The sequence below is a fragment of the Chelonoidis abingdonii genome, chromosome 9 (genome assembly GCF_003597395.2).
Source record: "Chelonoidis abingdonii isolate Lonesome George chromosome 9, CheloAbing_2.0, whole genome shotgun sequence".
In the NCBI taxonomy this organism is placed as follows: Eukaryota; Metazoa; Chordata; order Testudines; family Testudinidae; genus Chelonoidis; species Chelonoidis abingdonii.
Window position 1 is genome coordinate 6,823,739 of NC_133777.1, and position 26,072 is coordinate 6,849,810.

Genomic DNA, 26,072 nt, shown 5'->3' on the forward strand with positions numbered 1-26,072 from the left:
CCCGCCCCTCCCTACCCTCTCCAGTAGCAGGTTTGAGCACAGTTCAATTGAGCAACTTTCCCCCTCCCCCCCCAGCCCTAGCCATGGAGGTGGGGGCCGCGGGCAGGCGACCGCTGCTGCCCATAAGTTGGGCTGCTCCTGTGTGCTGCTGAGTTGCGTGTTTCCATGGGCTTCTCCGGGGGAAGGATTTGTTAGCAGGAAAAAAAACGGGGGGAAGCCCCCAGAGCCCAGCAGCACCCCCCAAAGTGACCCCCCCAGCCGGGGGGGACACTACCCCGCAGAGCCGACAATGACCAGCCTCGGCTTTGATGACACTTCCCTGGACAGCCTGGACCCTTCCCTGACGCTCCAGGAATCCAGCGAGATCACCACAGCCCTGCTGAGCGACATCGATGGTGGGTAGCGGCCGGGCACGCAGGGCAGAGCTGGGGCCCAGGAGCGGGCATGGGGCAATGGACAGCTGGGTCCTGACCCCAGAGACTGGGGGTAGGGAGGAGCTGGGGGTGCGGATGTGAACCCAGGCGCCTGGCTGGGGCGGGGGGGAGGGGGCTGGGCTTTATTTCAGTGCTTTTCACCCTTCAGCGTGGTGGGGGTGGGAGAGTTTCTTTGCCCCCCCCCCCTGTGTTTCTAAGCTCCGGGAGGAAGCCGCTCACGTCGCACACGTGTGTATGCGAGAGGGGCAGCGATCCGCAGGCTGGCACCGCCTTTCGGGGGCTCTCTTCTCCCTCGGTGGGGTGGGGGGCTCGGTGCATGGATGGGGGGGTCTGTCATTTCCGATCGCGCTAGGGGCTTTGCATGTAATTACCCCCTGATCGATTTTGCTTTCAGGAGCCTGCTGCTGTCCCCAGCCCATCCCCGCTGCCCGGGCTGCAAGTGGGGTGCACGCTCGGGGGGCTCGGAAGCCAGGCCGGCGCCGGGGCTGGGACGCTCTGCTCCGCTCCGGGCTCTGGCTCCACGCCCGCTGCTGGGCTGAGTTGTTGCCCCGAGCCCCGCCCCTTTGCTCCCGGGGGCGCTGACGTCAGCGGCGGGTTACTCGCGGTCATTTCCCTCTTGCCCAGGGGAGTTCAGCCGCGAGCGCGCGGGCGGCCTGCAGGCGGCGGGGCGGCGTGGTCCGAGGGGTGGCCTGGGCCCCCAGGCCGGGCATCCATAGGCGGGGAGCAGCCCCGCTCCTGAGCCCCTCGGCGTGGTGATGCAGCTGCTGCCTGCTCTGCACATTGCCCGCGGGCTTCCCAGAGAGCCCCCCAGGGCCGCTGGAGAACAGGGGCACTGTGCACTGGGCAGCCCCCCCAAACCGGTGTCTTGCCCTGGCCGTTGGGAACCCTGGTGGGTGGTTCGACCTCCAGCACTGGCCCCTTTGCCCGAGATGCTCTGGGCAAGGATAAAGGCGCCTGGAGGAGCGTGGCGCAGTGGGTTGGAAATGCAGCATCACCGGTTCGCCCCGCAAACTGCTGCTTTGCAAGCCCTGATGGGTCCAGTGAAAGCTTTAGCCCACAAAAGCTTGTGCCCAAATTAATTTGTTAGTCTCTAAGGTGCCACAAGGACTCCTGTTCTTTTTTCGGGGCGGTAGTGAAACCTTAGGAGCCACTACTGGGGTTCAGGCTGCCCACGGGTCTCCATCAGAGCCTGCGGGTCTTGTTTATTTCAGGAGAGCCCAGGAACGGGTCCCATGAAGCTGGGCACTCGCTGAAATGTTCACCTCGTGAGCTGTGGCATGCCCTTTTATCGCATGCCCTTTTTTGTGTTCAGGGACAATGGGGATGAGGGGGCACATTTCTGGGGGGGAGAACCCCCAAAGTAATCATGGGTGGGTGTAAGGGCTGGATCCAAAGCCCAGTCTGGTCAATGGGAGGCTTTCCGGTGACTTTGGATCAGACCCTAAGTGAGCTTGCTTTAACAGAGATGACGTTTGTGTGGTTCTGCATGCTCAACCCATCCTTTCCGACGTTCGTCAGTCCAGGAGTGTCATCACATTCTGGTTTTGTAAGTGATCTGAAGCACCTGATTCAGTTCAAGTGGATGTTGCATGTCTAGCTAGTCAGAGGGTGCATTTTGTGTCTCAGAAGGGCCCTTGTGGCAAAGCCACTGGAGCTTAAGTGCTTAGGGCAGCTAGCAGTGGAGAAAGGCATGCATGCAGCTGTTAGACTTGTCAGCTGAGTTTGTAAATGGTGGAAGGCAATTTCTTGTTCTGCCTCCACAAATTAAAAGCAAACAAACTGGAAAATAACCTGCCAAGACGGCACTTTAATCAAGCAGTCGAAGGCAGGAGGAGATCAATGGCTGGAAGATGCTGGCCTAATCCAAAGTGGAGTTAAGGGCCACGTTTTTAACAATGAGGGTAACTGACCATTGGCCAAGGGAAGTGGTTGCCTCTTTGGCATTTGGCATCTGTGAGTGAAATTCTCCTTCTGTTGGAATTTTTCCATCGATTTCAATGGGGCCAGGGCTACACCTTTTATCTCCAGAGTGGATGTCTTTCCAAAAGACTCGCTCTAATTCAACCATAAGTTTAATGGGCTTGATGCAGGAATCTCTGCGTGGAATTGTCCGGCCTGCGTTATGCTGGAGGTCAGGCTGGATGATCACAACAATCCTTCTGGGCTTTAAAATGGATGGAAAAGTAACAATTAAATGCAATCTGAAGTCTGTGCGATCGGTCACTCAAGTGGAGGATTGCCCAGAGCTAAGCCTTCTCCTGCCGTATTGCCTGGCTGGTAGTTTATATTCTCTGAAGGAGTAACAAAGAGCAATACGTTAAGGGTTACATTTAACATGGGAAAGACCATGGGTGCGGGGGCTAATGTGGCAAAGTTTTAAGACTGCACTGGCAATATTAACTCCTACCATCATCATCCTTCTGGGGGGTTAATTTCACAGCTTAATGATGCAATCATGCAGGCTTTTTACATTGACTGACCTTGAGCAGAAGATTAGTAAAAGGCAGTTACGTTATATGGTCTATGTATTGCACATCCATGGGGCCCAAGCTATGGAGCTGAGAGCCAGAGCAGAGGGAGCTTTGGATCTGGCGTTCGTGGTCCAGATCCACCTCCAGTTAATTGGATTCTGTTGGACACTAAAACCTACCATCATTAACCACTCAAAGGACCTCCTGCTCCCCTATTCCCTGCCGTGTAGTCGGAAGTTTGGGGCATGTGCCTTCTGCTAAAGGTGGAGCAGGTGTACTTTCAATATGGCCCTGATCCTGCAAGCTGCTGACCTGGGCAGACCCTGACCTGTTCACTGAGTCAATGGGGGCTCTGGCTCAGGGTGCACTGCACTGATCTTTTTTGAAAGGGGGTGTTTGAGTGGATTCCCTGAGCACTGTGAATAGGTCACCCCTGGGGCCCTGCTCCTGCTCCCGTTGAAATGTACGGCAAAGCTCCCGCTCTGTCCTGTAAGGCAGGTAACCTCCAACACTGCAAACATCAGAAGATTCCCCCCATCCTCCAATCACTGTGAGAGCTGGGGAAAGGCAGGGGCTGCTCAGTGGGTCCCTAATTCCCCCCCCCCCCCCCGAGGCCCTGTGCATGCCTTATCGCTTATGAAACGGGCACTTTTGTATTAGCTCACGTGTGAGTCATGTATGCCCAGCGCAAGCCTGACCCACTGATTTTGTGCATTCAAGGGGGCCTGTTCTGGGCACTGCATGGACATGCAGTGAAAAGCAGCTCCCACCCCTGGAGCTAGCAGGCTGACTAGGGCCGAGACATGTCGCTCAGGTGGCATTCATAAATACAGTGAACCCTGCCGAGAGGCCACCCGTCCTGCCTGGGCAGCTCCCATGAGGATCTCTTCTCCCATGATCTGCTCCAGCATCTTCCTTAGGAGAGCCCCCTGCTGTGCACACCCCCTGCGTCGGTCCCTTAAAACTGTTGTTTCTGCCCTTCCCTGCCCATGGAAGCTGCTGGCAGCACATCTGACATCACCATCCTGCAGTGTTGTATGCTGCGATGCCAGTCGCCTCCCTGCGTCTCCTCACCAGCCAGCCTGCCTCGAGGGTTCTTCCCAAGCTCCAGCAGAGCCACTCAGAGGGGGGGACGGATTGTTTCTGCCAATGCTGATAGGAGCTGTGCTAACCTGCAAGCTTGGCTTGCTCTGAGGTGGCCTGGCGTGGGCCCTCCAAGCAATGAGTAATCCTGATGGGTTGGCTGCTGCGGCCGTGGGCTGGGTACGGTACCAGCAAATAGGCCCGACTGAAGTTAGGGGGAGCCCTGCTGAGGGTGTGGAGAGCCCCTGATGTGAGCTGGGTAAGCTGGAGCAGGCAAGGGCTCTTGCCAGCAACCCAACGGCAGGACTTGGGGACAGAACGGTAGAGGAGCAGGCTGACCTTTGCAAGGACTTTAGCAGCGTTGCATTGTGGGATCAGGAGCCCAGCTTGACTGCCGCTGCCTCGCTGTGTGACCGTGGGCTACTCTCTCCCACTCACCTTTGGAAACCCTCCTTGAGACCTGCACAGGAAAAGCACTCAGGGCCTGATTTTCAAAGGTGCTGAGCCCCCGGTGCTCCGCTTGATGGCCACAGGAGACACGGACACTCAGCATCCGTGGAAATCACTGCTAAGTGCCAGGCGGTAACCTCGCTCCCAGAGGAAGAATGGATGCATCAGCAGCCTCTTCCAATGCAGAGAAGAATTGGGAGCTGATGCAGAGACAGTGATCCCCAGCCTGGCACCTGTGAGCCTTGCAGGTGGCTGCATTTGCTCTTTGCCCTAGGGGTATGACTGGTGGAACAAGACTCACTCTCCTCTTGTGTCAAGCTGACATCCCGGCATTCCACAAGGTGGGCATGATGCCCAGAGAGATTGACAACAGTCTCTGAAAAGCAAACGTGCCCTCCTGCTGCCCAGGGAAGTCAGAAGGTAACTTCCGGTCAACGCAATTCAAAGGTGGACTTTATTCCAGGGCAAAGGGCTCGCCCTGTTTGGGAAATGCTGCACAGCTGTTGCTGTTATCTCCAGGAGCACAGTGTGGCTAAATTCCTGGCGGAGCTTCAGTTTTGATGCAGATGTCAGTGGCTTGCTTTTAGTCCCATGCTATGGGCCAGATCCCCAGTAGATCAGTTGCATTCTGTCTGTTAAATTCCTCCCCTCTTCTGTTTTTAGTTAGCTGCCGTGTCCCTTACTCCGTGTCCTAAATGGCTGTTCCGGTGTTGCTATGCACAGTTAGTAGGTGCCGTGTTGTGCTCCAGAGGTGGCTGCATTTTGGCGATGCTAGGGAGAATGCCATTCCTGGTAATAAATAGCTTGTGCTTTGGCAGTGGAAGACTATCCCATTTCACATGCTCCCATTCCGCGGCTGGCTGGGATGACACACGTTCCCAAGGGGATGACGAAAGACAGGGAAGAATGAGGATAAAAGGATGGGGAAGAATTAAGGTGTCTGAACTAGGCTATCTTGCCGTCCGTGCCCTTTACCCCTCATCCTCACAGCACAGCAGTGAGCTCCTGCCCTGGGGCTCCGCCTGGGATCCTGGACAGAGCAGTGTGATATTTGGTGGGCAGAATGAGGCATTGTGGGTATCTTCAGGGAAGTCTGGCTGCATTTCTCCTGGTCCTGGTTACCCATTGAAAGAGAAGCGGGCATGAGCCGACTATTCTGGGAGCGCACAGGTGGTCGGAGATGGGTGGCTCTGGATTGTGTTTTCCTTGCTCTGATCCAACAATAAAGAATTTCTCTGTTGAGGAGTTAGCCATTCCCCCGCCCCCCCCCCCACACACACACACACACACCTAGCTGGGGTGACCTAGGCTCTCCTGCCCAGTCAGACGTGCCCTGGCGGCATGTGGTGCCTGCTGACAGCAAGAAACTTTGGGTGACCATATTTCCAGAAGTGAAAATGGGACACTGCATGAGGCTGGTCCATGGCCCCTCCCACCCTGATGGGCTGGCCCCAGCCGCTAGCCCAGCCCTCCCCTCCGCCCCCCCTCCCCCGATGGACTGGCCTCAGCTGCTCCACCAAGGAGCCCCCCCTAGACTGTCACTGGTTACTCGAACCCTGCCAGACCACCCCTCCCCCCACTGGAGGCTATCACTGATCACTTGAACCCTGCACACCCCCTGCTTGAGGCTGTCACTGATCTCACTTGCCCCCCAAACCACACCCCACTTTTTTGACAGAAGTGAGCATTTGTCCTGTTTGCTGTTGCCAACCTGATCAGTCCGCAGGAGCAAATGAACAGGACAAATTCCCTCTTTTGCCAAAAAAGTCAGGACGACCGGGACAGGGCTTAAAAAAGGGACTGTCCCGGCCAAAATGGGAGGTATGGTCGCCCTAGGACAGCGCCTCCTCACATCTGGAGCAGAGGGCTGTGTGGAACCCTTGTGAAGCCACTTAAATCGAGAAGCTGCAACTTTCTTCCAAGTTGCAGACCTGGGAGTTTGCAGGGTGTGGCACTGGGGCTCCAAGGGAGAAGCTGCGTCCAGTTGCTCCTGATCAGCTCCAAGTCCCAGCCTGCAAAACAATCCTGCTCAGGCCCTGGCACGTGGCTCCCATCCAGGGATCCTCCAATTCTTTCATAGCGTGGATCGTGCCTTAATGGCGGGACTGTCTCATGGCCCCTCCGTTGTTCCCATGCACCATCTCTTAGCCACCCCTCATGCATGACCCCCATGACATCCCTATGGCTACAGCAGTGATTGCTGACTTGGACAAGCACATCAGGGAAGCGTGGGATACCATTGCACGTGCTTCTAATGCTGTTCAGCATCTGGGTATGAGGAGAAGGGGCCGGCCACATGTGACAGGCCAGCCCATTGGGCTGCAGACTCCCAGCAAGAGCTCCACAGGCCCTGGCCTGGGACCCTCCGAGCTAGTTCACCCCTTCCATCTCTGCTGAGTGGTACTCCTGCACTCCCAGGCAGTCACAGGTCTCTAGATGCCGCTAGACTTCCGAGAGGAGCTCTGCAGTCTCAAAGCACCAGGGCAGCGCCAGTTCCAGAGGAGGGGGCAGCTCGAGTTTCCTTTCGCTCCAGTGGGTTTATTCGTGTGAGGGGAGCTGGAATTGATGGGCGCTCCTGGTGTCCCTGCTGCGCGGTCCTGGTGTGAAAGGTGCTGATGGTAGAAGTGGGAGGGGTGGATGGGGACAGAGGGGTTACACGGCCGTGTTTTGGTTATTATCTGTTATTGCAGTGCCCAGGCCCCCCGACACTAGACGCTGTAGAAACTTGTGCGTGGTGCCCGTTCCTCAAGCAGGGCACTAGGGACTGGGGCTGCTCCAGAATAGACCCTTGACTTGTTCACAAGGCCAGATGGGACCATCTTGGGCACAGATAGCTGAGGGCCTTGGCTCTGGAGGGTCCAGCAAGCTGCCCTGCTGCCTTGGAGCTCAGGGCACAGAGCTGTCGCATTGCCACTGGTGCCAGCAGCCCAGAGGGCTGTGCACGCTGGCACCAGGGTGAGCAGGGCTGAGAGGCAGACCCTGGATTCTGCAGCTTGGCAGGGTGGGGATGGAGGAACTGGTTCATCTGCCCTGTTTTCGAATGGATTCGTGCTGTTCCCCCCAAAACCCACCCCGTTGTAACCAAACACAGACTCGACCCGGCCAGCGCCGGGGACCAGGCCCCAGGTTTTTAGACTCTTACTTCATGACTTGTCTCTGCTATTTTTATGCCAGTCCCCCGGCCGCACCGCTTTCCAGATTCAGTTGGGCTCCCCATTTGGCCAGTGTGGCATGGGATGGGGGCTCTGCTTGGAGCCTGGCTGGCAAACAGATGGGGCCACATGTCCCCCTTGCCTCGCATGGAGATGTGGCACCCAGCTCTACCCCCGATGGTTGGCGTTGGCTTGAAAGGCACAGGGCCAAATGCATTTGTTCCGAATGGGCAGGGCCTGCCGTCCGCTCTGCCCACTGTCTGATCCCCGAGCCGCGAGACCAGAGGCCAGGGCCTGGGATTCTCCCTTGCTAAGAGGGGTGAGGGTGCAGCTGTGTCAGGTGGAAGGAGAGAAACAAGGCACTGCAGGGCAGCGTCCTTCAAAAGCACCTGGCTCCCAAGGGGTTAACTGTGAATGACCGAGAGTAACCCTGGGTGGCAGCACCGGGGTTAAGGCAAACGGCCTGGAGTAACCCAGCGCCATTCACCTTGGAGGCTGCGCAGGGAGGCCCAGGCTGTCTGGGGGCGGTTGGCAGGGCCGGATAGCGAGGCCGGGCAGGCGGCGCCGATTGGCGGAGAGGGATCACCTCATGCAAGAGCCGTGATGCACAATTCCACCCGCACTCCTTCCCCGACGGCTGGGGAGGCGGGACAGGGCAGGCAGGAGGCACCCGGGTTTGCAATAACCACACACGGCCCTGCTGCTCTGACTCTGCCACCCTTCTCCCTCCGGCCAGCCAGGCTGATCTGGGCTTGCGGGCCCTGCAGGCACCTGGCCTGTCCCTGGGCCATGGCTGGGATGGAGTGCACTTTCGAAGGTATCTCCCCCCCTGCGCACGCACTGCTTATTCCATGCATATAGGCTTCCAGATGTGCAGTCTGCTTCCCCTCCACCCCCCGCCAGATGTGCACCGGTCTTGTGGGGAGACTGAGGTGGGGCATCTGGGTGAGTGTGTCTTCCCCCCACCCCCCCGCAGTAGGGGAGGGTCACCTCTGTTTGCAGTGCCAGGGGAAGCTGAAATCTCTCCTGCTTGGTTCCATTGAATGCTGCCCAACCAGAAAGCTAGGCACCCCCTTCTGTGGGGTGCAACCCATTGTTGGCCTGCAGCACTTGCTGAGCCCAGCCGTCCCAACGGAACTCCAGTGCCGCTGGAGTGGGGTCACAGCAGTGCCTGGCCCCATCCCTTTGGAAACTGCATTGAGGGGAGGGAGGGAGGATTGCATGAATCTGCAGGCGGCTGAGTCTGGGGAGTGTGGGGTGAGTGAGTGGTGGGAGAGGTGGGGAACTACTCACCTGTAACAGGTGACAGCCTGTCTCCTGTGGGATCCACTCGTTCAGGGACTTTCCTGGGCTGCAGGCTTTTGTATTTTGCCTGAGTCTGTCACTTTCCTTCTAGCAGCCGCCAATCCATGTCCCCACTGCCCTCACACTTGCTTCCTGAGCTCTCCCTTCTTGCTCAGTTTGGAAAAGGATATTTACAGCATCCCTATAAAGCGGAATAAAGGTGTTTGTGGAAGAGTGAAGTGGGGGGCTGTTACCTGTCAGCTCTTTGGTGACCACCTGGAAATGCACCATTCAAGACCTCTGAATTGTGCCACGATACCATGGTGAAGGCCACATAGGAAATAGACGGACCGCATGCTCCATAGTGTGTTGTGTGAGAGAGAGAGATTGCGTTATAAGTATCTAATCACACTACGTGATCTCAGATAGTCCATAACCCCTACAATGTGCTTCCTAGTGGTGCATGCTGTATATTGTGTTATAATTGTATAATGCTACTCTGTGCAGATATACAGACCCAGAGTGCAGCCGTTTGTTACCTGCACTGAGGCTCTGCCCAGCACTGTACAGGTGTGATCACAGCAGGGACAGGAGTTACCCAAGCTGTGCTAGGCTCTTCCAGAGTGTTACAAATCTGCCCTGGTTGCACCTGTGGCCTTTCTGTGTGGCAGGAAGATGTGAGAAGTGTTCTCAGGTGACGGGATGGGTCAGAGCAGGGGCCTAGGACCCAGGACTTCTGGCGTTTGCTGACATGGTGCATGAACTTAGGCAAACATTTTCAGCCTGGTTCTGGGTGTCTCCAGTTTTGGGAGCCCAGCTTAGGACCCCTGGGGCCTGGTTTTCCCAGGGGCTGAACAACCGCAGCACCCATTAACTTCAAGTAGGGTTAGTGGTGCTCAGCAGCTCTGAAAATCAGGCCCCAAGCGGCTCAGGCCAAGCTCCCAAACTCAGTGCTGAAAATGTAGGCTGAGATTTTCGAAGCTGACTAGGAGAGTTAGAATCAGGACTCCCCATCCAATGAGCGGGGCTGTGAATCTAACTCTCCTAGTAAGTTTTGGAGACTTTGCCTCAGAGACCAACCACTCTGTGCCTCAGTTTCCCCAGGCACATGGTGAGGACAGTGATATTGACCAACCTGGTAGCTGAGCTGGAAGGATCAGTTTGGTAAGAGCCGGCAGAGGAGGCACCAGGGCAGTGCACAGTGTTATTAGTGGCTGGCGCTAATTGCAGCAAAGCCGTGGCCATCGGAAGGCTGGGTTCCACTCGAGAGAGACCACTGGCTCAGTGTGTGACCGGGGGCCATCTCCCCTTGCCGCACTTGTAAAACGCAGTGAAAAAAACCCAGCAGCTACTGCTGCGTGAGAATGGTGTCGTCCAAGGTGAACAGATACCACAAGAGACCCTGCGTGGCCTGGCTGGCTGCAGCTTTTTACTTTCCCTGCTGGTGTCAGTGATGCCTGCGCATCTGGTTTCAAGCAGCAGCTTAGACTCTGCCTCCTGCAGCCCCAGGCTCGTTTGGCAGCCTTGTCTAGGTGAGGAGGGAAGGGCAGCTCCCAGGATCAGGTGGAAGACTGTAGCTCTTGAACGCAGGTTCACCCTGGATGTTCAGAGCACGTGTTTCTTGCACACCTGCCAGAGGCTAGGGTAGCATCCCCGTGGATTCTGGCCCTTTCTCACCTGATCGCTGGGCGTGGTGATGAAGTAGCCATCCCCTCCCCACCCCAAACTGAGATGTTGGCCCATGGGAAACACTGCCACGGCAAGTGACCGAGGGCTGCGTTTACCCAGCTGGGGGCCCTGTCCCCTCCTTAGTTTGAGCAGCCTCAGGGCGGTATAGACAGGAGGGTTCCAGGTCCGCTCACACTGCAGGTCACAAGCTCATGCCGTGGGCCCTGATCTTGGTCCCTGCCCTGCACTCTCTCTGCAGAAACCCGGACACCAGGCTCCATGGTGCAGGGAGAACTGGGACAGCCTGCAGGAGACAGCAATACCTAATGGGATGGGCCCAGGTGACTGGAGGCATTTCCTCTGTGCCGTGCCTGGGCTGTCTGTTTCCTTTCTGGGGGTACAGGATTGACATGGCTCAGACCCAGAATTCTCCCCTCTCCCTGCTCCAATCGCCTGCAGCTCTCCAGCTCTGTCTGCAGGTTGGGCCTGGCCCCCAGGTGCTTTGCTCCAGTGTTGGTGTCATTGGGACATTGGATCACAGCTGAATTTACACCAGAAAAGTCCACAAAAGGGGCACTGAGCAGCCATGTGGAGGGGGAAAGGAGTGGGGCAGGGGTTGGGATTTTTAGTACAGTTGGTCAAAAAAAGCCTCTGGAAGCCTGAAGCAAAGCCCAGACAGGGCTATAAGTAGCAGGAAGCATCGATCCACAGGGAGAGGGAGGGTGATGGCTGCTGGGCTGGGACGCGAGAGACCCAGGTTCCATTCCCTGCTTTGCCATAGACTCCTTGGGCTAGTCACTGACTTGCTCTGCACCTTGGTTTCCCCTCCATACAATGGGGCCAGGACCATAATCCTTCTTTTCCCCTTCCCGTTGTTGTGGGGCTGGGCAGCAGGGCTCTGGCTCTCGTCACGAGTACGTATAGACCCTAAGCCAATGGGTCGTTATTGATCCTCTGTGCTACCGCAATACGGAAAACAATAATAACCCTTCCCCATCTACAGCCGGCACAGGATGGGGCCCTGCAGCCTCTGCTCCAGCCCACGCAGGGGGCTTGTCAGCAGCCCAGGACAGCTCCCTCCTCCTGTTCATTGTTCTCTTGCCATTCAGCCTAAGGGTCCCGTGCCAGTTCCCTCACAGGCTGGATGGGATAGAATCCGGGCCCAGCCCCCTGGCTCCTATGAGTAGCCCCCTGTGAAGCCAGGGCAGCAGCCCACGTGAGGAAGGGCTGCAGGATCGGACCCTCTGGGGTCCGGCTGGGCATGGAGCAGCCGTAAGAGGAGGGGGTGTCTCCTCCCTGCCTCTCCCACTTCTTGCCTGGGTCCCCAAGTCTCCCCTTGGCGGCTGGTCTTCAGGCTCCCCCTGCTGGCAGATGCGGTTATCACACCCACAGCTGACATGCCAAGGACGGTACCCGACTCCCCTAGGCTGGCGCGCTGTGCGTGGGTGGTTTGTACAGAGTTCGAGTGGGCTGGGCTGAGCCCAGTGGGGCTGAAGGCTTCAGTCTAGCCTGCCAGGCTGCCGTTCTACCCCCTCAGAAACTCCTCCTCCCCCGCGGTCCTGTGTGTGGCGCTGATGCGGCAGCTGGGGGAAGTTGATGATGGAGACTTTGGCAGCTGGCCCTGCAGCCACCCAGTAGGAGGTGCTTGAGGAGCCCCGCCTTCTCCCCCACATGCTGTCACTGAGCGCTGGCGGCTGGGACCCCGTGAGACAGGCCGGGATGGAGGGAGCTTTAAGGCAAAGGTGCCGGAAGCCAAAGGCAGCCTGCAGCCACTGAATATGGAGAGGTGACCCGGGGGGGCTGCGTGTCCCAGCGCGCCCTGCTCTGCCCATTACGGAGCAACCTGCTTGCCCTGCTGGCAGCACGACATGGTCTAGGTGCGAGTGTGGGCAACCCCTGGGTGGGAGGATGGGCATGCCCCTGCTGGTAGATGCAATAGCCAGAGGAAGGTGCAAATGGGAACACTGAGCGTGCACAGTAAGACTCAGCCTTTGGCCCCAGTTGTTGGTTCAGTCCAGCCTCCCCTCTCCCTCGCCCCCCCAGCTGAGATGAGTTTGGGGGGTTCAGCCCCGTTTCTAAAGGTGTCCACTAGTCAAAACCCACAGCTGGCGCAAACACCAGATTCAGTGGCGAGGCCCAGGGTGCAGGTAGGTCGGCTGTGCCAGCCCTGCGGCTCAGCTGGTGGGGCAGCATGGAGGAGCTGGCCTGGTTGGGGATACAAGGCCTCTGGGTTCCCAGAGCTGTTTTATCCAGCACCAGCCTCTACCCTGCTGGCAGTGTAATAACCGAGCTAGGTCTGGTTGCAACGTGGGCAACCCTCACCCGCAGGGTGTGTATATCCCCCTCCCTGCCAGACATCAAGCCCTGTATTCAGGGGGACGTAGATCTCTGTGGTATGTGGGATCCCTCTCACGGCTGGGCTGGCTTGGGGTGTTTTCCAGACATGCTCCAGCTGATCAACACCCAGGACAATGAATTCCCGGGCTTGTTTGACACTCCATTCGGTGCACCTGCCGCCCCGATGCCAGAGGCCAGCACGTCTGTGGGGCTGCCATCCACACCCAGCTCTCTCGACGGGTACCTGGGGCCCAGCCAGGTGCCCTCCTCCACTCCTGTGAGCATGTACCAGGTGCCTCCGCCACTGCAGAGCTTCTCACCGCAGCCCCAGCTGAGGGCCGGGCCAGGCCTGACAGTGTCGCCAGCATCGGACATCAAGGAGGAGCCCATGGCAGTGTCTGCCAGCCAGCCCCGGCCTCTGCCCCAGCCACAGCAGGGGGTGATGACAGCCCAGAGCTTCGTCCCAGCTTCCCAAGGCCAGTTTACCCCACAGCCCTTGGTGGGCTACCAGGGTCAGCACGGCTTCACTGGTGAGGCTCGGGATGGGGGCAGGGCTCTTGAGATGGGGCTGGGTCCCGCTGAGCTCCCCTGTCTCCTGTGGGACTCCGAACTGGCCCTGAAAGGGCTGTAGTCTATGGGGCAGCACTGGAGTGGGATCAGCTCCTGTAGATGATGCGATGTCCCCCATAGTTAATACTGTAAGGGGTTCATTTAAAGGCACGCTGTCAAATAATTTAGACCTAATCTTTTGGCCTGTTTTTTTCTACCCTGGGTGGGAATATTCTTTTGGATCTTTAAAAACATGAATTTAAAAACCAAATCTCACTGAACAGTGGGGTTTTTCTGTTTTGGAAAAAAAAAGTGGGAGACAGTGTTTATATAGGACCTATAATATTGTCACCTCTGCTGCTGCCGGGGCAGCCAGTGGGAAGAGTGCAAGCTAAGCACCAGTAATGAGGCCCTGAGGGGGATATCCCCATGGGGGGGGGGTCTGTTTAATGGGGAAAGGGCAAAATGGGTGGGAGACGGCTGATTTCAAGGGTGTGATCAACTCTGGCTGGTCCCCTGGCAGAGTGTGGGGCATGATGGATGATTGACAATCTCTGGAGCATTCTGAATGAGGACAGTAGATGAGTTGGGCCCTTGGTCTGCCTGGCTGACGCAGGCTCGTGGATGGCCAGGGCCCCTGGAGTGTGAGGAACAGGCTCCACACTGCATCTAACTCGCTCTCCTTTCCGCCCTCAGCAGTGCAGCCCGGAGGGGCTGCCCAGTCCCCGGCCAGCCTCCCTCACTCCTCTCCACAGATCCAGCCCGTCACCCTTCAGGCTCACGTTCAGAACATCTCGCCCCAGCAGCTGCTGGCCACCACCGGCACCTCACAAGCTATCTCCTCCCAGATCCAGCAGGTCCCGGTAAGCTGGGGCCAGGAGCATGGACAGGCAGCGGGAGATCCAGGCACTCCTGTCCTCCGAGCTGGGGGTGTGGAGCTCCAGTGCTAACCCTCTGCCCACCCTACAGGTCCTGCTGCAGCCCCACTTCATCAAGGCTGAGTCCTTGTTCCTGACAGCTGTGAAGACAGATGTCTCCGGGGCAAAGACCTCCAGCCACACGTCACTGGCCACCACGGCGGCCGTCCAGTCTGCGCCACTGCAGGTCCCGGTAGGTGAAACCCTCGGGGGTCTCTGTGTGTGAGTCTCCCCAAGCCCACGTCTCCACCCTCAGGCTGGATCTGCTGGTTGGCCTCAGGCCTGTGATCAGAGCCAGTCGGTGGGGAGCTGGGAACAGATCCAGGGCTCCTGGAGGGGGCCACTTAGGGGTCTGGGGCAAAATCAGTACTTGGTCCTGCTAGTGAAGGCAGGGGGCTGGATTCGATGACCTTTCAGGGTCCCTTCCAGCTCTGTGAGATAGGTATATCTCCCTATATATATTTTTTACCCTCCCTTCCTCCATATCCTCCCTTCGTGTGTCAGCCAGGGCCTGGGACTGCCTCAGAGGCTCTGTCGTGGGGCATGGCTCATGGCACGTCCCCCCTGTCATCTGCAGACCCCCGCCAGAAGTGGGGACCTTCCCTGGAGATCAGCAGGGGCTCAGCCTGTTAAAGCCATAGATAATATCTGAGACAGGGGTCAAGGCATCGGCCAATTGCAGCTAGAGAGCAGAGCTCGGGTCCTGGCTCAAAGGGGACGAGTTTGATGAGTGTCAGCAAGCTCCACATCTCAAAACTAAAATGGAGCTTGGGATGGTCGAATGTCAGCCCCAGAGCAGTTCACGGGTGGGAATGTCAGGAGGGGGCTGTGGGTTGGGATTGGGGGCAGGAGCGGGGGGGTGGGGGGTGGGATGGAGCCCAGGGCTGGAACAACAGGGCAGGGGGCTGCTGTGTCAGGAGCGAGGCGTCCTGGCAGAGCTGTGCCGGGGAGCTGCCTGGGGTAGGCAAAGGGGCTCTTTCCTCCCCGCACCATGGGAGGGTGGGCATACTCCTGGCTCTGGCTGGCCGCAACGCCCTGCTCTCTCGCAGACCCTGGTGAGCGGAGGCACCATCCTGGCCACGGTGCCGCTGATGATGGATGCTGACAAGCTGCCCATTAACCGGCTGGCAGCCAGCGGGAAGCCAGCCTTGGTGCAGAACAAAGGCGAGAAGCGCACAGCGCATAACGCCATTGAGAAGCGCTACCGCTCCTCCATCAACGACAGGATCATGGAGCTCAAGGACCTGGTGGTGGGCTCAGAGGCCAAGGTACTCGAGCAGTGGTGGGGCCTGTCGCGGCAGGGTGGGGGTGTCTGTCCCAAGACGCAAGTGCTGTGGTTCCCCCCTCCCTCCAGCTGCTGGGTGCTGGGAGGTGCTGCAGGCTGGGAATGAGGGGCATCAGCAGAGCTGGCTGGGGGTACAGTGGGGTGGGGGCTGAAGGGGATCCTGCCCGTCCCTGTGCTGCCTGGGTCTGGCGGCCATGTCGCATCCTGGTGCCACCATGACATGGGCATGGCCAGTGGGTTGAGCTCTGCCGCCCGGTTGCTCCTCTGCAGGGACAGCACCCGACAGCGATCAACACGGGGGTGGGGTGAGGGCAGCATTGCTGGGGGCCACTCTAGACCTTCTCCCCGGGGTTGGCTGCATCCGGCGGTGGGGGGCAGCTGTGCCTGAGCACCCGTGTCCCTCTCTCGGGCAGATGAACAAGTCGGCCATTCTGAGGAAGGCGATCGACTACATCCGCTTCTTGCGGCAGAGCAACCAGAAGCTGAAGCAGGAGAACGTGGCCCTCAAGATGGCTGCCCAGCAGAACAGTGAGTGTGGGGTGACTCTCCCAGCTGGAAGGCAGGGGTAGGGGTTGGGAGTTGAACCCAGGTTGTGCCACCAGTGAAGTGAGTTTGGTGGGTCTCAGCCTGGCCGCAGCAGAGGCCCAGGACCACAGTAGCAGGTGTGAGGTGTCATGGGGGCTGTGGGTTGGGATTGGGGGGCAGCAGCAGACTGGAGAGGGGAGGGGGGACTGCATGAGGGCTAGGCAGGGGGGAGATGATGTGTGGTGGCACATAGGGAGAGGGGCAGTGGGGGTGGTGTGGGCGGGCCAGGCAGAGGGCAATGGGGGGGATCTGTGGGGCACTGGCCCAGCCCAGAACGATGAATGCCCCAGCCATTGCAGGGTGGCACAGGCTCTCCAAAGACATGGGGCTGGCTCAGCTACCTGGGGGGAGCTGTAGCGCAGCCTCTCCTCATGCCCCCTGCTGCTTCAGAGTCCCTGAAGGACTGGTGGCCACATGCGGCGGAAGACGGAGTGTGCCGGATGGAGGAGATCAAGCCAGCGAATGATGGACATGCTGCGCCCCGCCCCGGATGTGGGCTCCCCCTCCCACAGCAGCTCCCTCTCGCTGAACAGCGAGCAGCAGCGATTCGGAGCCGACAGCCCGCTGTTCGAGGAGACCAGGTCCGTGACCGGGGGTTCTGGGCTGGGCAGGAGACGCTCTGACGGGACCCCGTCTGGAGCCAGGGGCTCGGTGCCCATGCAAGCATTAGGACAGTCGAGTCAAACACCTGACCCAGGGCGAGCCTAGCCCCTGCTTAGAGACGGTCCCTGGGCCTGGCCCGTTACCAGTCGGCAGAGTCGAGCTCCTCTGGGCTGCCAGGGCATTGGGGCAGGCCCAGCTTGGTTTGCCCTGGGTGAAGGGGTGACGGATCTGTGCAGCGCAGACTGCTCCAGCCCCCCAGTCATAGCTGATGCCTTTCACCTTAGAGTCGGTTGGAAGGGACCTCAGGGGTATCTAGTCCAACCCCTGCTCAAGCAGGACCAATCCCAACTAAATCATCCCAGCCAGGGCTTTGTCAAGCTGACCTTAAAAAACCTTAAGGATGGAGATTCCACCACCTCCCAGGGACCCATTCCATGCTTCACCACCCTCCTTTGTGAAATAGTGTTTTCCTAATATCAACCCTACCTCCCCATTTGCAAACTTGAGACCATTGCTCCCTTGTTTTCATCTAACCACCACCTGAGAACGCCCTGCGTGCTCCTGGTCCGTCCCTCCAGCTCAGCCAGACAGACCCACCGCCTTGTAGCAAGGACTCACGCCCACCTTCTGTGCTTGTCTTTCAGGGGAAGAAGAGCAGCAGCTGTCCACCGGCAGCCTGGGCATGCTGGATCGCTCGCGCATGGCTCTCTGCGCCTTCGTCTTCCTCTGTCTCTCCTTTAACCCCTGGCCTCCCTGCTGCGGGGCACCAGCCCGAGGGCACCCCAGGAGTGGGCCTCTCCTGCCCTGCAGGAGCATAATGGCCGCCGGGATTCCATAGTAAGTGGAGCAGCACAGAGCCAGTGGTTGTCTGGGGTTTTTTAGTGCTAGAGAGTGGCAACCAGGGCCAGAACCAAGCCAGGTGGCTGTGGTGATGGGGGCCAGGCCTGTGGGTATAGAGGCTGGGTGGCTGGGGCGATGGGGCCAGGCCAGGCTAGCAGGAGTTTGGTGGTGGGCGATTGGATCCAGGCCTTATGGTAGAGGGGCTGGTGGCTGGGGGCAATTGGGGCCAGGCTGGAGGGAGCAGGATCTGGCTGGCTGGGCAATCAGGTCTAGGCCTGGAGGTAGAGGGGCTGGGTGGCTGGGCGATCGGGCCAGCCTGGAGGAGAGGGCTGGGTGGCTGGGGCGATCGGGGCCAGGGCTGGAGGTAGAGGGCTGGGTGGCTGGGGCGTCGGGGCCAGCCTGGGGTAGAGGGGCTGGGTGGCTGGGGCGATCGGGGCCAGCGGAGGAGCAGGGTCTGGCTGGCTGGGCAATGGTCCAGGCCTGGGGGTAGAGGGGGTGGTGCTGGGCAATCGGGCCAGGCTGGAGGGGACCAGGGTCTGGCTGGCTGGGCAATCAGGTCAGGCCTGGAGGTAGAGGGCTGGGTGGCTGGGGGATCGGGGGCCAGGCCTGAGGTAGAGGGGTGGGTGGCTGGGCGATCGGGGCAGGCTGGAGTAGAGGGGGTGGGTGGCTTGGGCGATCGGGGCCAGGCCTGGAGGTAGAGGGGCGGATGGCTGGGGCAATTCGGCCAGCCTGAGGTAGAGGGGGCTGGGTGGCTGGGGCGATTCGGGCCCAGGCCTGGAGGTAGAGGGGGCTGGGTGGCTGGGGCGATCGGGGCCAGGCCTGGAGGTAGAGGGGGCTGGGTGGCTGGGGCGATCGGGGCCAGGCCGGAGGGGAGCAGGGTCTGGCTGGCTGGGGCAATCAGGTCCAGGCCTGGGGATAGAAGAGACTGGGTGCAGTCAGGTGTCCAGGGTGCTGGGAGGAGCAGCCAGTGCTGGCACGGGGCCCTGAGTTTGGGGTGTGGCCCCACGTGGCCCAGTGGGCTGTGACACCCCTGCTGGGTGATGCGGTCCGTATTGTGGGGGGGCACTCCGGGCCATTGGTGGGGCCGGAGCTAGCTGTGATGTGCTGCTAACACTGGCCCCCCATCCCTCTCTGCGCCCTGTGCCCAGACGAGGCCTCAGGCTGGCCCACCCTGATCTTCTGGCTGCTCAACGTGCTGGTCGTGCTGGGAGCCTTCGTCCGGCTCTTCATCTATGGTGAGCCTGTCACCCGCCCCCACTCGGAGCCATCCGTCCTCTTCTGGAGGCACCGCAAGCAGGCAGACCTGGACCTGGCCCGGGTAAGAAACAGTGCTGGCTGGCTGTGCCCTGGGAAGGGGGCTCCAGGCTCCCATTGCCCCAGGGCAGGTCCCAGCCCGAAGCCTTGTGCATCCACCCCACATTAGCCCTGGTTTGATTTCTCCTTCCTACTCACTGGGTGCTCAGCTGCTCCTAACAGCCAAAACCCTACCCCTTCCTGCCCGCCTGGCACAGCCCCACCCCCAATTCCTGCCAGGAAAAGCCCTGCCCCTCTCTGCCCACCTGGCACGGCCCTTCTCTGGCCCTGCCCACTTGCCATGCCCTGCTCCCAGCTTCCCAGAAAAACCCCTGCCCTGGCAGAGGCCTGATACTCAGTAGAGGGATTCCCCACCTCACAGGCAGCGCGTTAACACCCTGCATCCTCTCCGCGTTGGCAGGGGGACTTTGCTCAGGCCTCCCAGCACCTGTGGACGGCCCTGAAGGCCCTGGGCCGCCCGCTCCCCACCTCCAACTTCGACTTGACCTGCAGCCTCATGTGGAACCTCATCCGCCACCTGCTGCAGCGCCTCTGGGTGGGGCGCTGGCTGGCCGGGCGGGCGGGTGGCTTCCGGCGAGATAGTGAGCTGAAGGCTGACGTGCGCAAGAGTGCCCGCGATGCCGCCTTGGTCTACCACAAGTTGCACCAGTTGCACATGACAGGTAAGGGGCACCTGAGGGCCTTGATGGGGCTGTGATTACGGGGGGTTGGGCCAGAGGGATTGGGTCCCCCATGGGGGGATTGGGGCTGGATATGTGGTTGCCCCATCCCTGAGCAGGTTCCATGCCAGCATCTCACTCAGCTGTGCCTGTCCCCGTCAGCCCTGACCCACAACTCCCCCCTACCCCCCACCCCCGCTATTCCAGCCCGTGCCATGCAGGGGGGAGAGGCACCAGGTGTCCAGCTGCTACCCCTCTTCCTCCCACTCGCGCCGCGGGTAACCTGAGCCCTATGGGGAGCCAGGAGCCCTTGGGGGCCATGCCCCCCGACAGGACTGAGTGTGGGGGGCCTGGTAAGGCAGGAGTGCCCCCCCAGCCAGGCTGATGTCCCACATCCCCTCACCCACAGGGAAGCACGTCGGGGGCCATCTCTCCGGCATCAACATGGCGCTGAGCGCCGTCAACCTGGCCGAGTGCGCCGGCGACACCATCTCTGTGGCGACACTTGCTGAGATCTACGTGGCCGCGGCGCTTCGTGTGAAGACCAGCCTTCACCGGCGCGTCCACTTCCTGGCAGTGAGTATGGCTCGGGGGTGGGGCTTGGCTCAAGGGAAGCGGGGTTCCTCCATGCCCCACCCTCCCAGATTGCAGACAGCAACCCCGGGCCCACCTGCTGGGCTCCTCCTAGAGGGGACACTATAGGAAGCCATCTAGCCTGGCACTGGTACCCACTGCCAGGAACCTATCCAGCCCGGTATCTGCACTGGGCCCATGTAGCTTGATATCGCCTCTCCCTACCTCCCTGCTGCTTCAGACCTGCCCCTGGAGCTGGCTGCCAGCTCTGGCCATGGCTCTCTGCCCAGACAGCACCATCCTGCCTGGCTGTCCCTAGGGCCATGCAGCTGGAGGGGCTGACCCGTGTCTCTGCCCTGGCAGCGCCCCTTCCTGTGCAGCGCCCGGCAGGTGTCCCTGTCGCACAGCGGCACTGTGCCCCCAGGCATGCAGTGGCTCTGCCACCCTGTGGGCCACCGCTTCTTCATCGATGGCGACTGGTCTCTGAAGGGCACCCCGAGGGACAGTATCTACAGCTCCACCGGCAACCCAGGTACCCCCTCCCCCCGCATCTCACTACTCAGCTCCGTCTCTGCGGGGCACCAGACTGGGGGTGGGCACTGCCCCGGTGGGAGGCACACAGGGACTGTGCCCAAACTCCCCATACTCAGCTCTGCCGATGCCCCTCAATCCTGACCCACAGCTGCTATGGGTTCACCTACAGTTCTGCTGATGCCCCTCACTCCTGAGGTTTAGACACTGTGGCCTTTGTCTCCAGAAGAATGGGCCTCTGTCACACAACTTTGCCTGTCCTGCCCTTGGCAATAGGGATGCTGGGCTCCCTGCCAGGCTCCAGCCTGCCCTTGCCTTTATTAACATTGTGGTGCCTGGACCCCCTGTGCTTGGCAAGGGGTCCGGGGTCTGGAGATACAGTGTTTGGGCTCCAGTGCCCCTCAGCTGGTTCCTCCCCCAGCCAGGATGCTCCAGGCACGGAAAGGTGATAGGGCCTAATCCCGCCCCGCCACCCAACTAACAGGCCTCTCTTGGCGTTTCCCATGGGGCCCAGTGGACCCCCTGGCTCAGGTGACCCAGCTGTTCCGTGAACACCTGCTGGAGAAGGCCCTGTGCTGTGTAGCCATGCCGGAGCCCAGCCTGCCAGTGGCCCACGGAGAAGAGTAAGTACCAACCGTGGGGTCCAGGGCAGGGATGCACCCAGCCTGCCCGCTTCTGGCTTCCTCCCAGCCTGCAGCACCCTGCCGGCAACCACTCAGTCCCCGTGCTGCAGGGATGTGGCCCAAGCATCCACCTGAGGGTCTTGCCTGGTGATCCCTCCCACCAATGGCTCTGTGCCACCAGTAGGGCCCTGAGCACCTCAGCCCTGCTGGGATGAGCCAGTGCCACCCCATATCACCAGGAGCCCAGCTGCTCCCTGCAGCACCTCTAATTCCTGGGAAGCGGGTGGGGACCCAGGACGATTCGTTCTTCTGGCACTCGTCCCTAATGGCTCCTCTGCCCCTCGACCCCAGGGAGTTCTCCGATGCCCTGGAGTACTTACAGCTGCTCAACGGATGCTCGGACGCCGCTGGCACCCCCAGCTGCACCCTCTCCATCAGCGCCGGCATGGTGGCTGGCACAGGTGAGGTCATCGCTGACTGGTGCAGACAGGGGGCAGGGGAGGGGGGCCTGGAGCCTGGCATGTGGCCTGGCGCTGAGAGGCAGGGCTAAAACTGTAGTTGGGGCTCTGCATGGGAAACTTCCTGGAGCACAGGGCACCTGGGGTGTGCAGGCTGAGGTGGGCACAGTGACCCCAGGAAGCGTGAAAGTTACCGGCTGGAGATCCAAGGTGGGGCAAGTGGGTATGGGATTGGTGTGGGGGATGCTGTGTGGGGCAAGGCATCTGCGGGGGTAGGAGGGAGTCGGCCAGGGCAGGCGAGTGTCTGTTGCTCACCATGATAGGCTGGCTGATGCCATTGGTCCTGTGTCCCCCACTCGCAGGCAGCGACCCTGTTGCCAAGTGGTGGGCGTCCATCGTCACCGTGGCGATTCACTGGCTGCAGGGGGATGACGAGGCAGCTGAACGGCTATATCCGCTGGTGGAGACCATGCCGAGGGCCCTGCAGGTGTCGGAGTAAGTGTCTGCAGGGATTGGGAGGGGTTGCGGGGCGGGAGGTGCATCGCTGGGATGGGAACAGCATCCCCTTGGAACAGCTGAGCTCTGCAAGAGAAATGCACCAGGGATCTCAGGGTGGGGGAGTGACACAGTGTCATGTGATCAGCTGTGCGGTCACATGATCTCCAAAGCGGGGTGCCCATTGCATCTCAGGGAGTCAGCTTTGGGGGTGAGGCCAAGAGATGGGGCAGCATTGAACAGGGGTCGGTTATCCCAGCCCACCCCTCAGTGCTGGGAGACCCCAGCCGGGGGCCCCATGATGACCCTCTCCCCCTCTGCTCGTGTAGGAAGCCCCTGCCCAGGGCCGCGCTGCACTCCTTCAAGGCCGTGCGGGCCCTGCTGGGGAAGCAGGACAGCGGCCAGGCCAGCCTGGGCCAGTGCGAGAAAGCCAGCGGCTACCTGCGGGACAGCCTGGGGCTCAGCTTGCCCGCCACTGGCACCCTTGACAAGGTGAGTCCCTGTGGCCTCGGCATGGGGGTGGGCGTGCTGCTGCATGTAACCGGACTCTCCCCTAGCATGCACCACATCCACTGAAAGGCAGCCACCTCTGGGGCGAAGCACACAGGGCTCCAGGAAGCAGGGTATGGCGCCGTATGCAGTGAAACCATCTGGCTCTCTCGGGCCACGCATCAAGCTGTCCCCGGGGCCTGACGCACCAGATGCTCACCTCTGCACGAAAGGACCATCCAGGAGGGCACAGCACAGTGGCCGCAGCTGTGGTGCATTGTAGTTGCATTGCATGTGTGAGAACAGGTGTGCAATGCCCCTGCAGTGCAGCCCAGACGGGGCTTCTTCCAGCACCGAGCACCAGCCTGCAGCAAGGCGCCAAGGCAGCAGTGCCCCCGCTGGGTACTGCAGAGGGCTACTGTTCAGCACCAAGCACCGGCCCTGGCAGACCCCGGGGAGACGCCCCCAAGCCATAATTCCCTCGCACCGGCCATCACCTGTCAATGGAGCATCACCGTAGCCACCAAGGAACTTGGAAAGATAGGACCCAAATGGGCCAACCAGTTCTGTGGCACTGCGGTGGGAGGGCAGGGGAGGGTCAGGCCCAATCTCCCTGGGCCGTGCTTGCTCTCTGCAGTGTCTCTGTGGGCGCAGCCCTGGGTGGCGTCTGTGTCACACAGTCTGTCTTCCCCCCCACCCCCCAGTGTTTGGCTGCCCCTCCCCCTCACTGGTGCCCCTTTCTCCCCTCAGGCGGTTCAGCTCCTCCTGTGCGATCTGCTCCTCGTGACCCGCACCAACCTGTGGCAGCAGCAGATGAATGTCAGCCAGCAGCTGAGCTGTGTCTACCAGGCCTCAGCCCTGGAGCTGCGGGGCTTCCAGCAGGACCTGAGCAGCCTGCGGCGCCTGGCCCAGACCTTCCGGCCAGCCATGCGCCGAGTGAGCCTCGCAGGGGAGGGGCTTGGGGGGTTCAGCTCTTTGATTGCTTTGTCTGCTGAGCACAGGCTTCCCATCATGAGCGGAGGCTCCATGGCTGGCACTGGCCAGGGGATGGGGATGGGGTCAAAGTCCCTGTGTGCAGACCCTCCCTGGGAGCTGGGCTGGCACCGGGCTGCCCGGAGGCTGACTGTCTATGTGGGCTGCTCCCCAGGTGTTCCTGCACGAAGCCACTGCCAGGCTGATGGCCAGAGCCAGCCCCACCAGGACCCACCAGCTGCTGGACCGCAGCCTGCGCAGGAGAGGGACTCAGAGCAGCAAAGAAGGTGAAGAGGGAGCCTGTGGCCCAGGTGGTATGGGAGCAGCAGGGGGAAGGGAGCCCAGATTGCCTTCTACCCCCTAATATGCGGGGGCTTCACTGGGCTAGCAGAGACTGGGGCATGTGCCCAGCCCTCCCCTTGGGCTGGGAGGACGATGCAGCCTCCATGGCCCTGTCTGTCCTGGGACTGCCAGCCGGTGCCATCTGTGGGGCTGTATGGCTGCCCCTTATGAGAGGGGCTGAGACCCAGCAGCTCATGACATGTAGAAGTCCCACTGGGTTAGGGCATGGGTGGGCTGGACTGAGGACTGCATGCCCGAGTGGCATGACACCAACCCACCCTGCCTGTGGCAGCAGATGGGCTCAGTTCAGCCTATCACTGCAGTCTACTTGGTACAGGAGTGCGGGGCGCCAGCCCCAGCCCAGTCCAGGGTGTAGGGATCAGCAAGATCCCCAGTGTGTGGCTGGCAGGGCTAGCGCTGGAGCAGTTGTTGGCACCCTGGGGGCAAGGGGCAGGACCAATACCCCCGTCCATCTTTGCACATCTCCCTCTGTGCAACGGGCGCGTGATCATGGCCTGGGCCTTCCCCTGCATGGCCTTGTCCCTCCCCTGGGGCCCCTCTGTCCATGCTGGCAGCTAGTGCTGAACCAGCAGGGCCCTGTGTTTGCTCTTGCAGCCAGCGAGCCGGAGAGCCACCCCACGCCACGGGAGCATGCCGAGGCCCTGCTGCTGGCTTGCTGCTACCTCCCGCCCAGCTTCCTGTCTGCTCCAGGCCAGCGTGTGGGCATGCTGGTCGAGGCCGCCCGCACCCTGGAGAAGCTGGGTGACAAACGGATGCTCCATGACTGCCAGCAGATGATCATCAAACTGGGCAGCGGCACCACGGTCACCACCGGATAGCGCCGTGGCCGGAAAACCATGGACCATGAGGGTGGGGAGGCCACTGCTCTAATGGGACTGATCCAGTAATAACTGCTCCCTCCGGGCTGCTGTGCTGTGTTGTGGTCAATGTGTCTCCTTGCTTAATTGCCAGGAATGTTAGTCATTACTGCTGGGAGGGGCTGGGAGCCAGGACTCCTGGGTTCTATTCCTGACTCTCTTCTCTGACTCTGGGCAAATCACCCACGTGTGCCTCAGTTTCCCCATGGGTGTAATACATTTCCCTACCTCGGGGGGCTGGCGGCCAAGTGGTGACAGTGTTGGCGGGGGGCTGCCCTGGGAGCAGAGATGCTGTCATGACGGGAGGGAAGGGCGGGTGCTCTGAGGGGGCTAAGTGTAGAGGCTGGGGCTGGTGGATGGGGGGTTGCTGGCTGGGGGTGATTGCTGAGAGCCAGCCCCCTGCACCCATAGATGGAAGGGGTCCGGCCTGGCCCTGGCTAGAAGAACACCTCCAGCACGTGTGGGATGCCAGGGGCCCCGTGGCCCAGGCTCTGTGCGGGCGACTGTGCGCTGGCCCTTGGAGATACAGCCAGGCCCGGTCTGTGGGCACCCAACGAGCCTCCCACCCCTCCCCTGTGCCAGGGCCTGGACTCCCAGCTGCTCTCCTGCCCTCACCCTCCAGCATAGCCCCCCACCCTGCTCCCTGCCCCACCCCAGCTCTTCCTCCCTGCTACGCTGGAGGTGGGCACTGGGGACCTCTAGTGGCACCTTCTCAGTATTACAGTGTTGGTCCCTTGCTCCAGCCCTTCTCCCTTGCCTCCAGGCAAAGCATTCTAGGCTGCTGCCTCCGTCTCTGCCCCACCGCCCACCCTAGAGTTCCTCCATGGAAGGCCTCTGCCTCCCTTCCTCAGCTGCTGGCAGTGCCTACCCTGCTTGTGCACAGTGCTGGTGCTGGGCATCACCTGGGGGGGCTTCAGGGAAAGGGAAGAGGGCAGTGCTGAGGCGACGGGGGGGGCATCTCCCAGGGCTCACAGCATTGCCCCCCTCCCCCGCCCTGGCCCCTTCGCCTGCGCTTCCTTTTTAAAGGTTATTTTCATAGTTGGAGAGTTTTGTACAGACGATTAAAGCTGCGTATTTATA

General features: G+C 60.5%; 1 protein-coding gene across 1 annotated transcript; it reads left to right on the forward strand.

Moving 5' to 3' along the window:
* Positions 1-26,072, forward strand: SREBF1 (sterol regulatory element binding transcription factor 1). Its single transcript, XM_075069070.1, is given in 22 exon segments — positions 1-395; positions 12,984-13,409; positions 14,125-14,291; positions 14,398-14,538; positions 15,395-15,613; positions 16,044-16,162; positions 16,606-16,654; positions 16,656-16,673; positions 16,675-16,810; positions 17,463-17,561; positions 17,564-17,659; positions 18,807-18,976; positions 19,373-19,634; positions 20,041-20,207; positions 20,568-20,736; positions 21,250-21,358; positions 21,710-21,819; positions 22,179-22,311; positions 22,641-22,803; positions 23,551-23,736; positions 23,948-24,059; positions 24,730-26,072. Coding segments are annotated over 22 exon segments (3,381 nt in total). The 5' UTR covers positions 1-289; the 3' UTR covers positions 24,954-26,072.